Source organism: Trichomycterus rosablanca, chromosome 3, assembly GCF_030014385.1.
Source record: "Trichomycterus rosablanca isolate fTriRos1 chromosome 3, fTriRos1.hap1, whole genome shotgun sequence".
In the NCBI taxonomy this organism is placed as follows: Eukaryota; Metazoa; Chordata; class Actinopteri; order Siluriformes; family Trichomycteridae; genus Trichomycterus; species Trichomycterus rosablanca.
In genome coordinates, this window is record NC_085990.1 from 48,048,068 (window position 1) to 48,062,137 (window position 14,070).

At 38.9% G+C, this 14,070-nt stretch overlaps 1 protein-coding gene across 1 annotated transcript in view; it reads right to left on the bottom strand.

The window, feature by feature from the left end:
* Positions 1 to 14,070, bottom strand: part of grik2 (glutamate receptor, ionotropic, kainate 2) — a 289,146-nt gene that overhangs the window by 53,524 nt on the left and 221,552 nt on the right. Inside the window, exons 12-13 of the mRNA XM_062991399.1 lie at positions 8,955 to 9,073; positions 3,825 to 4,042 (exon numbers count right to left, since the gene is read on the bottom strand). Of these exons, the coding sequence (XP_062847469.1) occupies positions 3,825 to 4,042; positions 8,955 to 9,073 (337 nt within the window). The remainder of the gene's footprint in view (positions 1 to 3,824; positions 4,043 to 8,954; positions 9,074 to 14,070) is intronic.

The window sequence follows — 14,070 nt, forward strand, 5'->3', positions numbered from 1 at the left end:
CCAGAAACACAAACAAAGCTTAACGTGAAATTTAAAGCGTAACGTGGCTTGTTGTACTTAACAACGAGCAATGAATTTCTGCAAAAGAGAGCAATAACAAGTAATAACGGAAAGAAATGTAGTGTTTCTATTTCGTACTTTTAGTACATTCAGCCATGTTACACGTACGTTAAGCTTTTTTGACTTTCCTGAGAAGCGGATTCAGAACCCCGAGCTGCATGAACACCACACGTGAACTTAATATGCCTAAACACAGATACGTGTATTGTATTTTATAGTGGGTTTGATGGTTATTTCACACAAATGGATGTTCGTGTCGTAAAACTTTAGTGATGTCTCACTGCTCAAGCCGAGCGCTGAGCAAATCGGCTATTTGCGCCGAGAGCAAAGCGCAAAACGCTTCTCATGTGAATGCACTAAAGAAAGCAACAATGGCGACAAACACGTCTACCTACGTCTTCTTATCACCAATAGTTAAGCGATGCTTTTTGCAAAAAATCTGTAACAACAGTACAAATGCTCGCAGGTAATCTACACACTCCACCATCATGTTACTACTCTTTACTTTTGTTGCGCAATGCCCACCGTTGATGACGCAGGGTTGGTTCTTAAAAACTGGTGGAAACGCACGTTGGTTCTCTAAAAAACACCAAGGTTTGAAGAAATTGGTGGAAAAGCTCTATCAGATTACTTGAAACGTCGATTGTGCCCATTCAGTCTAAAAAAAAGCATGTGTGAGGTCATGTACTGGTGAGTGATGGCAAATCACAATTTTCCACAGACACAATTTAAGATCTTGTGGAGAGCCTTCCCAGGTGTGTGGAGACTGTCAGGACTGCAGAGAGAGAAGAGGTGAATTGAACCCCATATTAATGCCTATGGTTTTGGAATGGGATGTCCAACATGGTCAGGTGTCCACATACTTTTGGCCATATATTGTATTTAGTGGTATTAATGACTATAGCATTGTATCCGCACATTTTATATAGAGGAAAGAAGAGGGGAGGACACAAGACCTTGCGAATAGCACAGATTTCCCAGTTGGTACGGATGTGGCTATGTGTTTCATCTTCCTCCCTCCATCTGAATGTGTGCTGCTAATAAGTAATATGAAACCCATAGCAGGTATAATCCCCAAGCATCCGCTCCTCAGCTGAGATACTGCCATAATAAAAAGTGTTCATGCATAGCAGAGGAGCTTTCCCGATGATTTTCTGATTATAACTAAGTCTAAAATCTTGGCCACATACTGCACAGAACTGAACTTTGGATAACTTTGGACCGAACAGCATGTAGACCAGAGCAATTATACATTTTGGAGCTGGAGGCAGACAATGATGACAAAAAGGGTGTTTAAAAGTGACTCCAATTAGTAGAGGTTATATAATAAAACCTTCTGTCTTATCTTTGTCCTCAGTTCTCGCCTTTGAGATTCTGTTTAATGGAGCTGCTACTCTACTTTTATAGAGTTTTTTTTTTTCATTGTTTTTAGTATTTTTATTTTTAATACATTGTTTTACTAATAATAAAAATGATAATATTAGTAATAATAATAAGTAAGACTAACATATCGCCTTCACATGGTCACCCATGGTCACGTTACACAATGAATAAAATCTAATCAAGAGTGGCGGTAGTAATGCCAAGTTTACACTACTTGACTTTCCAATTCTTCAGGTCGCTGTACAGTTCACACTACACAACTGGATCTCTTGTAATCGGGAGTCTTTCAAGTCTGTGTGGCTTTCACACTACACGACTGATCGGTGATAGGGGGTTTAACACTACACCATCTTTCACCAACTGGAATCGCAGGCGAGCTTCTCTGGTCTCCCATATTATGTTTTGTCACGAAAACAAACATGAGAAGTGACGAGGGGTTTAATGATACCACGTCCAAAAATGCATGTCAACAAGTAGCGAGCGATCAAAGTTTGTGCGCTGATCTGCAGCGTAAAAGCAAGTAGAAAAATAAATGAATCTGAGTGGATTTGGCTACGCAAGCAGCATGGATTGTTCTACAGTATAGTAAGTTGGAGGTTAATAAATATTTTTTGCAATGCAACGTTGGTGTTTTGTTTTGTAGAGAACGATAAGCTCAGAAATACTGTAAAACTTGTGTGTGTGCCAATGTATTCTGATTTAAACTATATTATGCCCCTGTCCCACCTTTTTACAACTCCTCCTCTGCATTTCCCCTCACCGCGTTTTCATTGGCTGTTCGACATAGCACTCATTGCCAGTTGGGCGACTCATATCCATATATTTGACATGCTAGAAATCTCTATTCGGTCGCCGAGTCGGATCGAGTTGTTGAGTAGTTCACACATAGCGATTGAGAGTCGAGTTTTTATTGCCGAGTGAACGCCGAGTTGCTCCCGAGCTGGCAAATCTAGCGCCGACCAGTTGGTGAGCGAAAATCAGGGCAAAAATCATGTAGTGTGAACTAGCCATTAGTTAGTTGAAGTAAGCTGAGGAGAGACATGTCTGGGTGAGCTGGGTTTTACATTTATATTTTTAGCATTTAGCAGATGCTTTTATCCAAAGCGACTTACAGTACTGTGACAGTATATATTATCTAAGCAATTGAGGGTTAAGGGCCTTGCTTAAGGGCTCAGTAGTGGTTGGGCTGAACCGGCAACCTTCTGATTACCAGTACCTAAACTGCTAGGCTACAGCTGTCCATAAAGGTAGAAAAAGAACTACAGGAGCAAATATATGAAGGTAAGGAGTTCTAGAGAGTGGGCAGCAACACTGAATGACCTGCCACCATGTCATCTTATTCAGGGTCGTGGTGGAATCCAATTTATTCAATATTCATTAAAAAACACTGGCAGTAATACAGATTAAACTAAAGAGACCAGTAACCTTCATTGTTGTACTCTGATAGGAAAGTTATTTTTTGGCCGTCTGTACATTGAATCAACAAGGACAACCACAGCTCAGTCATAAACAACCAGCTGCAAACAAGTCTTAGAAAATAATGCACAATGCCAATTGTTGGCTGAAAACACACAGTTATTAAACTTTATGGCAGTGAAAAAAATACAAATAAAATTGTATGGATTATAAATCATTGGATGAATCTTGGTCTGAATGCTGTTTTAATTGTGTGAACTGGGTCCTTTAATTCTAGCTTATTTTTTAACCTGGTCACAACAGTTTAGGCCCTGCACAAATTTAAGACCATAGGATGTTGGCTGTTGCTGCATTTAAGGTAAAGGACTTGACTTTTGTACATGTTGCTAAGCTCAAAAGTATGAGTATGAATTGAATGATAGAATTAATGGAAGCTACAATACACAGCACAGCTGCCTTAATAGTAATGTACTTAGCGTAATAGTAATACTTAATGTAAAATAGAACATCCAGCGACGGTGCAAGGCTTCATGTAAATAAACATTTTCATCTGTGCTTTGACACCCTCACGCCCCCTACCGCGTCCACAGAATTGTTTGGGAGTTTTCCAAACTCAGTTACCCGATTGGATTGCTAGGATCGCCTCATATTGCAAATTATCCATTAAACATGAGGCACTCGAACTGAATGAAATTGTCTCAAAGCAACTTTACAGAATCCAGGACCAACAGACCAAAACCCCCTGTTGAGCAAGCCGAGGGCAACAGTGGCAAGGAAAAACTCCCTTAAAAATACAGGAAAAAATCTTGAGAGGAACCAGACTCAGCAGGGACCCCCATCCTCCTTGGGAAATTCACAACAACATACTCATTTCACGGCTCATGACGTGATTCTCACAGCCTTGAATTAGGCAGGGCCTTATGTATATCTATATCTGTTTAAAAATCAAGTGCAGTCCTACTTACTTTGAAGAAGGTCATCGTGGCGCCGTCCTCCACCACTCCATACTCGATCTTGGTCTGCTTGGCCAGGTCATCGGCCGAATCGATGGGAGACTCCATTCGTTCTACAGTGAGGAAGGCAGCCAGGTTGGCTGTGTAGGAGGAAATGATGATGAGGGTGAAGAACCACCAGATGCCTCCTACTATCCTGGTGGAAAGTGCTTTGGGCATGAGTTCAGATCCTAGTGGAGAGGAGTAGAGAACGCAGTCAAAAGAGGGCCGACGTTTTGTTCAGAGAGGAACCAGGTGTGACACTGTCTGAGGACGCTGGTGCAGAGCTGAGCTGCAGGGCAGGGATGGGGTTTACAGCCTGGTAGCTGTATACTAGTCCTGTGTTTCCATTCATTTTTTTATTGTCTACTTTACCACCTGTTTATTCTGTTTAGGGTCACTCTGGACAGGTTGCCAGTTCATTACAGGGCAAGCTCTGCATTAATTTTTGATTATTGATATTGTTTTATAATCCCTTCACTACCCCTCACTGAGAGTCAAAAAAGGGACCTCTGTACCTTTGTCCATGACTCTGGCAAAAGTTAATCATGACAGCATAGCACAAGTTCAAGAACTGGTGCTCGGCCAAGAGGACAAACCCATCAGTCAACAGGACAACACGGCTAAATTCACTTTTTTTAGATATTTAAAATTCTTTCACTGTTGCAGCAGCAGATCATGATGAATAATTCGTACTGACGATTGGCAGAAACTGGACGAGGTCCAGTTTCTGCCAATCATCAGTACGAATTATTCATCGTGATCTGTTGCTGCAACAGTGAAAGAATTTTGAAAATGTATCAACATTATCAAGTTATGGAAATGGTACAGAGGTCCCTACAGTTACTAAAATTACTACTAAAATACAGACTGGACCAGTAGTTTCATCCTCCAGTCAAACTTCCACACACTACTCTCAGTTTAAGTTTGGACATGAGTTTTGCTTTAGCTGAATTATTTACAGTTAGCTGATTACCAGAGCAATCTTAACTTACTGCCCCCTCTTACTAAGCACTTATTTAAAATGATAAAAATCAATAAAATACTAATTAACATTTAAGATATTTTAGATTGCTCAACATTGCTGTGGTTAAATGTAGCATCATATTATGTAATTCATTATTGGCACATAAACTGTACAGTCAAAACTATGTGGACACCCCGTTTAATTTTATCATTGAAAAAAAAGGGTGTATAATGTAGCAGAACATTATAAACTAAAGGATTATCCAATGGATTATTCTTAAAAATAAGAGGTGATTCCAACAGACGTGAGGTGATTCCACTACGGGTCTACCTGCAGAGCAGTGTTGCCAGATTGTGCGTTTTTCCGCCTAACTGGGTGGATTTCGTTGGAAATTGGCGGGGAAAAACACGCTTTGGCGGGTGGACAAAATTTGGGCTGTTTTGTAATCATTTTGGTAGCTTAAATATAAATAAAAAAAATATTGTTTTTTTAAAGCAGCAGGAATATAAACAGGCCTACCTTCTCCCACCACATCCAACCAGTTGTCAAAAGTTAGCTTGACAGGTTATTCTTTCCAGTCCAAAATACACCGCTGCCACGCCCATCAATACAGTGATTCATATGGTAGACGGCATAGGCTAGGCTTTTTTTGGACTCATTTCTAGGCTAACGGTTTTGGCTTGTTTAGCACTCACAATGCCAAAGTGGGAAAAATACAAAAGAAATTACCGAAAGGAATGGGAAAGTGACCCTGAATTAAAGCATTGGATATCACCTGCTACAGATGATTGTAAGGCGCATAAAATATAATAATAATTTGTCCTTTATAATTTATAATTACTGATCTGTACATTTAAAGATATAAATTATAGGTCATGATGGTTTAACTGGTTTATTATTTTTAGGGTTTTAAGGCTAAACATCATCTGCTTATCCTGTGTTGTTTAGGGCAGATTTTCATGCATTTTGGTGGATTTTGTAAAGGTTTTTTGGCTGGAAACCACTGTTGCAATCTGGCAACCCTGCTGCAGAGTTTTCCTTCATCAGCCGACAGAAACACGCCACACATGCACACGAGTGAAGTGCTTCCACTTAGATCCACTATAGATAAATATATATTATTTCCCAGTCATTTTCACCTACAGATTTATACTTGTAACATTACCACTTAAATATTTCATTCACTTATTAACTGTCATTTGACAGTGTGTGTTATGTTTTTTTAGTTCAAAAAACATTATGAGGTTCAGAATTAAGCGCTGTGAGTTTGATTACTTGGGTGAGAGAAATATTCGACTAACTTACCCCAACAGAAAGTGACTGATATGTAATGAATTCGGTTTTCTTGCTAATTTTTCCTTAAAAATGCCAGTGGTGCCCCATTATTGATTATCAGCTATTATAATTATATAAATAATATGTATTATGTATAATAATATAAGAATTTATTGCTAACCCTTTTCCCCAACAATAATTATTAATCATTTGAAAATAAAATATATAGCTCCATTGAAGACGGCCCTTTGCTGTTCCAGCATGACTGTGCTGTTGTGCACAAAGCAAGGCCCATAAGGGCATAATTTGACAAGTTTGGTGTGGAGAAACTCTAAGAGCCTGAAAAAAAAACAGTCCTCAACTCCACATGAATTGGAAAGTCAACTGTGAGCCTGGCCTTTCTGTCTATTAGTGCCAAACGTCAAAAATGCTCTTTAAAAGTGAAACAAATTATCAGTTAAACACTGAAGGCTGCTATAGTTCTAAAATGTGGTTTTGAATTGGGGTGTCAAACCAGATCATGATCAGGTGTCCACATACTTTTGGCCATATTGTGCAACTTCTATTTAAAACAGTCTTCAGCAAGTCATGATTCATCAAACCACATCATTACTTCCAAAGGTACCCTGCAGCTCACACTATGTACTGACAACATGACTCAGACAAACAAACAGTAACATAAAAAGAACAGACACTGGGGTGACACAGAGGTCAGGGAAGTTAGGACATATTTATTTTAGACCTTACCCCACTGGACCTTAAGAACAATTCTAATCCTACCAGGCCAGAGGATTAGCCCCTGGCTGGGGCTGAGTGTCATGTACTCAAGGTAACGTCATGTCCAAACACCACATCCCACAGTTTTCTGGGGGCCAGCAGGCCGCGAGCAGGGGAGCCTCTATACAGTGTAGGACTTTTCACTCGGTGTAAACATGTCATGCAAACAGCACAAATCTGTCCCTGGTTCTTTAGCCTGAAGCCACATCTTCTAAACAGCACACACTGACATGGTTCACAACCAACACGACAGTATAAATGAACTCAGAAGTCATTCAAGTCTCTCAGAGGAAACGTTTAAAGATTTTATGGGCATTTTGACAAGTTGTCACCAAACATTATCAATAACTACAGTGTCAAAACAATTAATAAAGATTTAGAGCGGTTGTTTCTTGATTAAGGCTCATGTAAACAAGCCAAGTTCATGTTAAACCAAAATGACAATAATGCTTCATGCTGATTTTCACATGCGGGTGACATCATTTCAAACTACTGTATGTTTTCAGCTGTATCATATCATAGTCTGCATCCTTTGTCTACTGTTAAAAAAGCAACATATAACCCTGTTGCACTGATCAGCCATAACATTAAAACCACCTCCTTGTTTCTACACTCACTGTACATTTTATTGGCTTCACTTACCATATAGAAGCACTTTGAAGTTCTACAATTACTGACTGTAGTCCATCTGTTTCTCTGCATGCTTTGTTAGCCCCCTTTTTATGCTGTTCTTTAATGGTCAGGACTCTCCCAGGACCACCACAGAGCAGGTATTATTTAGGTGGTGGATCATTCTCAGCACTGCAGTGACACTGACATGGTGGTGGTGTGTTAGTGTGTGTTGTGCTGGTATGAGTGGATAAGACACAGCAATGCTAATGGAGTTTTTAAACACCTCACTGTCACTGCTGGACTGAGAATAGTCCACCAACCAAAAATATATCCAGCCAACAGCGCCCCGTGGGCAGCGTCCTGTGACCACTGATGAAGGTCTAAAAGATGACCAACTCAAACAGCAGCAACAGATGAGCGATCGTCTCTGACTTTACATCTACAAGGTGGACCAACTAGGTAGGAGTGTCTAATAGAGTGGACAGTGAGTGGACACGGTATTTAAAAACTCCAGCAGCGCTGCTGTTTCTGATCCACTCATACCAGCACAACACACATTAACACACCACCACCATGTCAGTGTCTCTGCAGTGCTGAGAATGATCCACCACCTAAATAATACCTGCTCTGTAGGGGTCCTGACCATTGAAGAACAAAGTGAAAGCAGGCTAAAAAGGTATGTAGAGAAATAGATGGACTACAGTCAGTAATTGTAGAACTACAAAGTGTTTCTATATGGTAAGTGGAGCTGATAAAATGGACAGTGAGTGTAGAAACAAGAAGGTGGTTTTAATGTTATGGCTAATCGGTGTATATTTCCGAATTTACTGCATTCAGTTACTATTGTTTTCTTCAGATCACTGACACTAATATCTCAAACCATTATAGTTAAAAAAAGGAATCCAGTCCAGTGACGAAAATGCAATGCAAATCCACAGAATAACCATGCTGTATGGTTAGCAGATTCTGTTAGCTATTAATGCTTCTGATTGTAGCGTTGTTTCAGTAAAAAAAAAACCACATATGCTCTCAAAAAGCAGAAAGAGGCGCAAACATGCAGAACGTCATGTTTGTTATTACATTAGGACCATATTAGTTTCATTCAATTTAACAAAGCGGCATCATGTAATGCAAAAGATGTGGCATCAGGCTTTTGTCAGGAGAAACTCAACTGCAAACTGGATTAGACCAAGATACCTTTACTTATTCTGTTGCATTAGATTAGACTTACCTGCTCTGGGCGGCTCTGATAATAATAATAATTACTATAATTAGCATGCATAATTAACTCTCCTCAATCCACATTAATCTCTTAACACATTCACCATCACCATACCACAGACCAGCAACCAGTCTGCATTTACCTACATGCACAGAGGCACCCATGCAGGGATGAGGGCCTGACAAGTGCATTTTGTACCCCCAGCAAAAAGTGGGACATGTGCTTAAGATGGGCAAGCAGAGGCGTCTACCTTGCTGCATGAGAGCTCCAACTCCGAACCAGAAACTATTAAGCAGGGTGAAATTGTTTTCCACAACGTCCGAGTCAGGGTTGCACGGGTGGGGGTTATACCATTCGTAGGGGCTAAACCTGCGACAGCCAACAGAGAACACACATTTAAAAACAGGAGATAAAGTAAGGTAGTCACAAATAGGTTGAATGATTGGTCCACCTAAAGAGACATAAAAGAGAGACAGGTTATCATTAATAGTAACTATTCACATAAAAAACAACCCATTTATTCACATAAAAAATTATTTAAGTGTCTATCACTTTCAGTCAGTGTTTTAGTGGATTAGTCAGTTTCGAAGGGTAAATAAATTTGTGTTCATTAAGTATGTTAGAGTTATTTAAACCAGGCACTTCCATGCTGCAGAGCTTTTAATTCCTCATGAAATTCTAATATAAGCAGCTCATTCCCTTTGACCATAATCTCTTCCTCTTCATTCCCCCAGAGAACTGCACATGTTGACACACTCACATCCAAGGCAATTGGCACTGTAATTTAATCGATGCAATCTGAATCACTCTATCCACACAGAAATCAAATAATCCAGATAATCTTCCGAGTCTATTAAAATGTGGCAGATCGAAGGAGTCGGTCCCGTCAGCTCGGCGCGCCACTCGTACTCTCCCTCTGTACTTCTCTCCAGCAGAAAAAAGATTTCTCATTTATTCATATTAAACAAAAGTGACATTGCATTAGTAAAGGTTGATTGGGCTACAATTAAGCATCATGACCTGATTTAGTTTGTGCTGGAGTGGAAAAATTAGAAGGGATCTTGAGTCTGAGAGCAAGACAAGAGTAAGTAATCAAAAGCTCGAGAGTAAGTAATCAAGAACATGTTTGAGTGCAATGTCATTTTTTTGCTACAATGAAAAATTGAAAAACAAATTAAATTAACTACTGAAAAGTAAATACCACTTCAAAAAGTAAATCTGAACTGTTTATCTAAACCATTTAAACTATTTATGTATGCTAATACATTATTTAGTTCAGGACGAATCGTTTAGTAGCCCAGAGGACAGATTTACTTGCACTGATTGGTTCTTCCAGCCAATGAAATGAAAGTATATCAAAACAACCTGGATTCTATGTAGATAAAAATAACCCAGAGTTAAAAGGTTACTATTTTTATATTTTATTTACAGTGATTTATTTAATGTAAGGCCAACCTATCATAATACAACATAACCGCAATACCGTGCAGGTAATATAAGCGGCATTATAACCACTGATAGGTGAAGTGAATAACACTAAATATATTTTCATCACAGCACCTGTTAGTAGGTGGGATATATTAGGCAGCAAGTGCACATTTTATCCTCAAAGTTGATGTGTTACAAGCAGAAAAAATGTTCAAGCGTAAGGATTTGAGCAAGTTTGACACGGGCCGAATTGTGATGGCTAGATGACTGGGTCAGAGTGTCTCCATAACTGCAGCTCTTGTGGGGTGTTCCCGGTCTGCAGTGGTCAGTATCTATCAAAAGTGGTCCAAGAAAGGAACAGTGGTAAACCGGCGACAGGGTCATGGGCGGCCAAGGCTCATTGAAGCATGTGGGAAGCAAAGGATGGCCCGTGTGGTCCAATCCAACAGACGAGCTACTGTAGATTAAATGGCTGAAGAAGTTAATGCTGGTTTTGATAGAAAGGTGTCAGAATACACAGTGCATCACAGTTGCAGGGCTGTTTTGGCAGCAAAAGGTGGACCAACACAATATTAGGAAGGTGGTCATAATGTTATGTCTGATCAGTGTATTTTGTTTTGAAATAAACTGGCGTGTTTTAGGGTTTTTTGTACTAATAATTCAAATGTTATATGATGGCTTGTTAAATCTAAAGTTTAAATAATATATAAACCAATGCAGTAATTTATTTAATATGAAGCCAACCTGTCATAACCATACAACATAACCACAATACTGTGCGGGTAATATAAGCCGGGTACTAGCTTAACATTGTAATAGGCTTACTTTGTATTGGCATACTATATTTATTTAGAAATAAACTGGCAAGTTTGTAGTGTTTTTTTTTTTTTTTTTTTTTACTAATTATTCAAATGCCACATGATGGTTAGTTAAATCTAAAGTTTAAATAATATATAAACCAATACAGTGATTTATTTAATGTAAGGCCAACCTGTCATAATACAATATAACAACATAACCACAACAATAAAAGCCTTAAGCTAACGGCTACTAGCTTAACATTGCTATAGGCTTACTCTGTATAGATGTATTATATTTGTTTTGTTTTTTACTAATTACTTAAATGCCACATGATGGCTTGTTGAATTGTAATTTCCTGCGGGATCAATGAAGTATCTATCTGTCTGTCTGTCTGTCTGCCTGCCTGTCTGTCTCTGTCTAAATCTAGCTCTCTATCTAGCTATAATCTATTATATTATATTAACATTATTCTGACAGTAGTTACTAGTTTCTAATAAAAATATGCATCAGCCCCTTCTTGCCTGACAAACTACCTAACCATCATTTGTGAGTTTTTCAAGGACCTTTAACCATCCCATGATTCTGTGCTTAACTGAATCCTTGAGCTTAAATCAAGCTGTCCAGTGAGCCAATCTGCAGCAAATTTGCTTGCTTGCAATGTCAACCTGAGTCCAGCAAACAGCAACCTTGCCAAGATATATGGGACTGCAAACCCACACCACTCGCAGGACGAGTCTCTGGGCATGCATACACAGACATTTCAGAAAATAAAAAATAAAGCAGTAGAACAGGAGGCAGCCAAAGTCTAACAGAGATGCTGTTTAAGCTGCCCACAAAACAAAGCCCATTTAGCTGTCACTCTGATCCAATTACACTGACCTTCTGTTTTCTCAGGTCATCTAAGCCTCGGAGCGAAGAAGGATAAAAAAACTTGAGCAAGGGCAGTCTGAAGAGATAAGATGTGAATGAGGAAACATGTACACAGCTGGGTGGTGATAAAGCTGGGCGTTTTTATCAGTTTAGGAGAATTGGGGTCATCCTGGTGAAAACTTGACTGATCACACAATTGATTATGTTCCTGTTAGAGCGAGGAGAGTGACACAGAGAGCTTTCGTATATGGCAACCACACTCCAGAGTACTGGTGCAGTACCTGTGTCCAGGTGGGATTCCTTTTTAGACTTATTATTAAATAAAGCAGTGATATTTACTATGCTACAGTTTTCTGGTCAGTTAAGATTCTGAACAAGATGACCTTGGCTAAAAGACACACAGATTAGCAGAAATCATTGATTGTTAGCTTGCTTTGTATGGGTCATAATTTGGCATCTATGCATTCCAAAGGCCAAATATCCACTTCACATGTATGGAATGTACAATACTTATAATCTGCATAAAATGACTAACGTAAGCATGGGAATGTAACAGGGAGCCACCACATTTGGGTATTTTTAAGCAAAAATTCTGTAGGTAGCAGGTTTACTTACTGTTCCTCATACTAGACTCTTCTCAGTGGGAGGCAGATATTTTAGTGACACCGGCCCTAAGCTTTGTAACATCTTGCCCCAATCTCTTTGTCACTCTCTTTGTGACTGGTTTTCTGTTTCCTCTTTTAAGTCTCTCTTGAAGACATTCCATTTCAATCAATTTTTTCTGTCTTCCTACTGTCAGTTAGGGTGTTACCCCTTTTTTGTAAAGCAAATAACCTTGAGATTGTGAAAAGCACAATATAAACTTATTATTATTTATTTATTATTACAATGTCAGTGCCTATAATAATAGCATTTCAACCATTTACAATAATTTACCAAAAAAGGCTGAAGAATATTAACTAGATTACCTCACATTGGCAATTCTAACCAAGAGTTAAAGTGGCAGCATAAACTAAAAAGGTTGTCAGTTATCCTTACTGGCACAACTACAGTTGACATGTGACACAGATAGCATGTGTCTGACGGGGCATAAAAAATGTATCTGCTTTGTTTTAAGCCACTGCTATGTAAGCAGTGCAATACATTGAAAGGGGAAGTCAAAGTAATCAATATAGTGATTTCTATGACTATAGCTGAATTGCTGGATGGCAATCGTGCAAGCAATCACTAATATGCTTGCTAACTTGCTGTCAACTTGGGATCTTAGCATTTCAGGGGCCAGCAAAAATATCCACTTCACATGTATGAAATGTACAATACTTATAATCTGCATAAAAAGACATGCATGAAAACGTAACAGGGAGACACCACATTTGGGTATTTTTGAGCAAAAATGCTGTAGGTGGCAGGTTTGTTTCTAACTGTTCCTTATACTAGACTTTCCTTTCCTTTAGTGCTACAGCCCCTAAGCTCTGGAATGTCTTGCCCCAATCTCTTCATCACTGTTCTATTTCTTCTGTTTCCTCTTTTAAGTCTTTCTTGAAGACATTCCATTTTAATCCATTTTTCCATCTTCCTACTGTCAGTTAGGGTGTTACCCCTTTTTTGTAAAGCAAATAACCTTGAGATTGTGAAAAGCACAATATAAACTTATTATTATTTATTTATTATTACAATGTCAGTGCCTATAATAATAGCATTTCAACCATTTACAATCATTTACCAAAAAAGGCTGAAGAATATTAACTAGATTACCTCACATTGGCAATTCTAACCAAGAGTTAAAGTGGCAGCATAAACTAAAAAGGTTGTCAGTTATCCTTACTGGCACAACTACAGTTGACATGTGACACAGATAGCATGTGTCTGACGGGGCATAAAAAATGTATCTGCTTTGTTTTAAGCCACTGCTATGTAAGCAGTGCAATACATTGAAAGGGGAAGTCAAAGTAATCAATATAGTGATTTCTATGACTATAGCTGAATTGCTGGATGGCAATCGTGCAAGCAATCACTAATATGCTTGCTAACTTGCTGTCAACTTGGGATCTTAGCATTTCAGGGGCCAGCAAAAATATCCACTTCACATGTATGAAATGTACAATACTTATAATCTGCATAAAAAGACATGCATGAAAACGTAACAGGGAGACACCACATTTGGGTATTTTTGAGCAAAAATGCTGTAGGTGGCAGGTTTGTTTCTAACTGTTCCTTATACTAGACTTTCCTTTCCTTTAGTGCTACAGCCCCTAAGCTCTGGAATG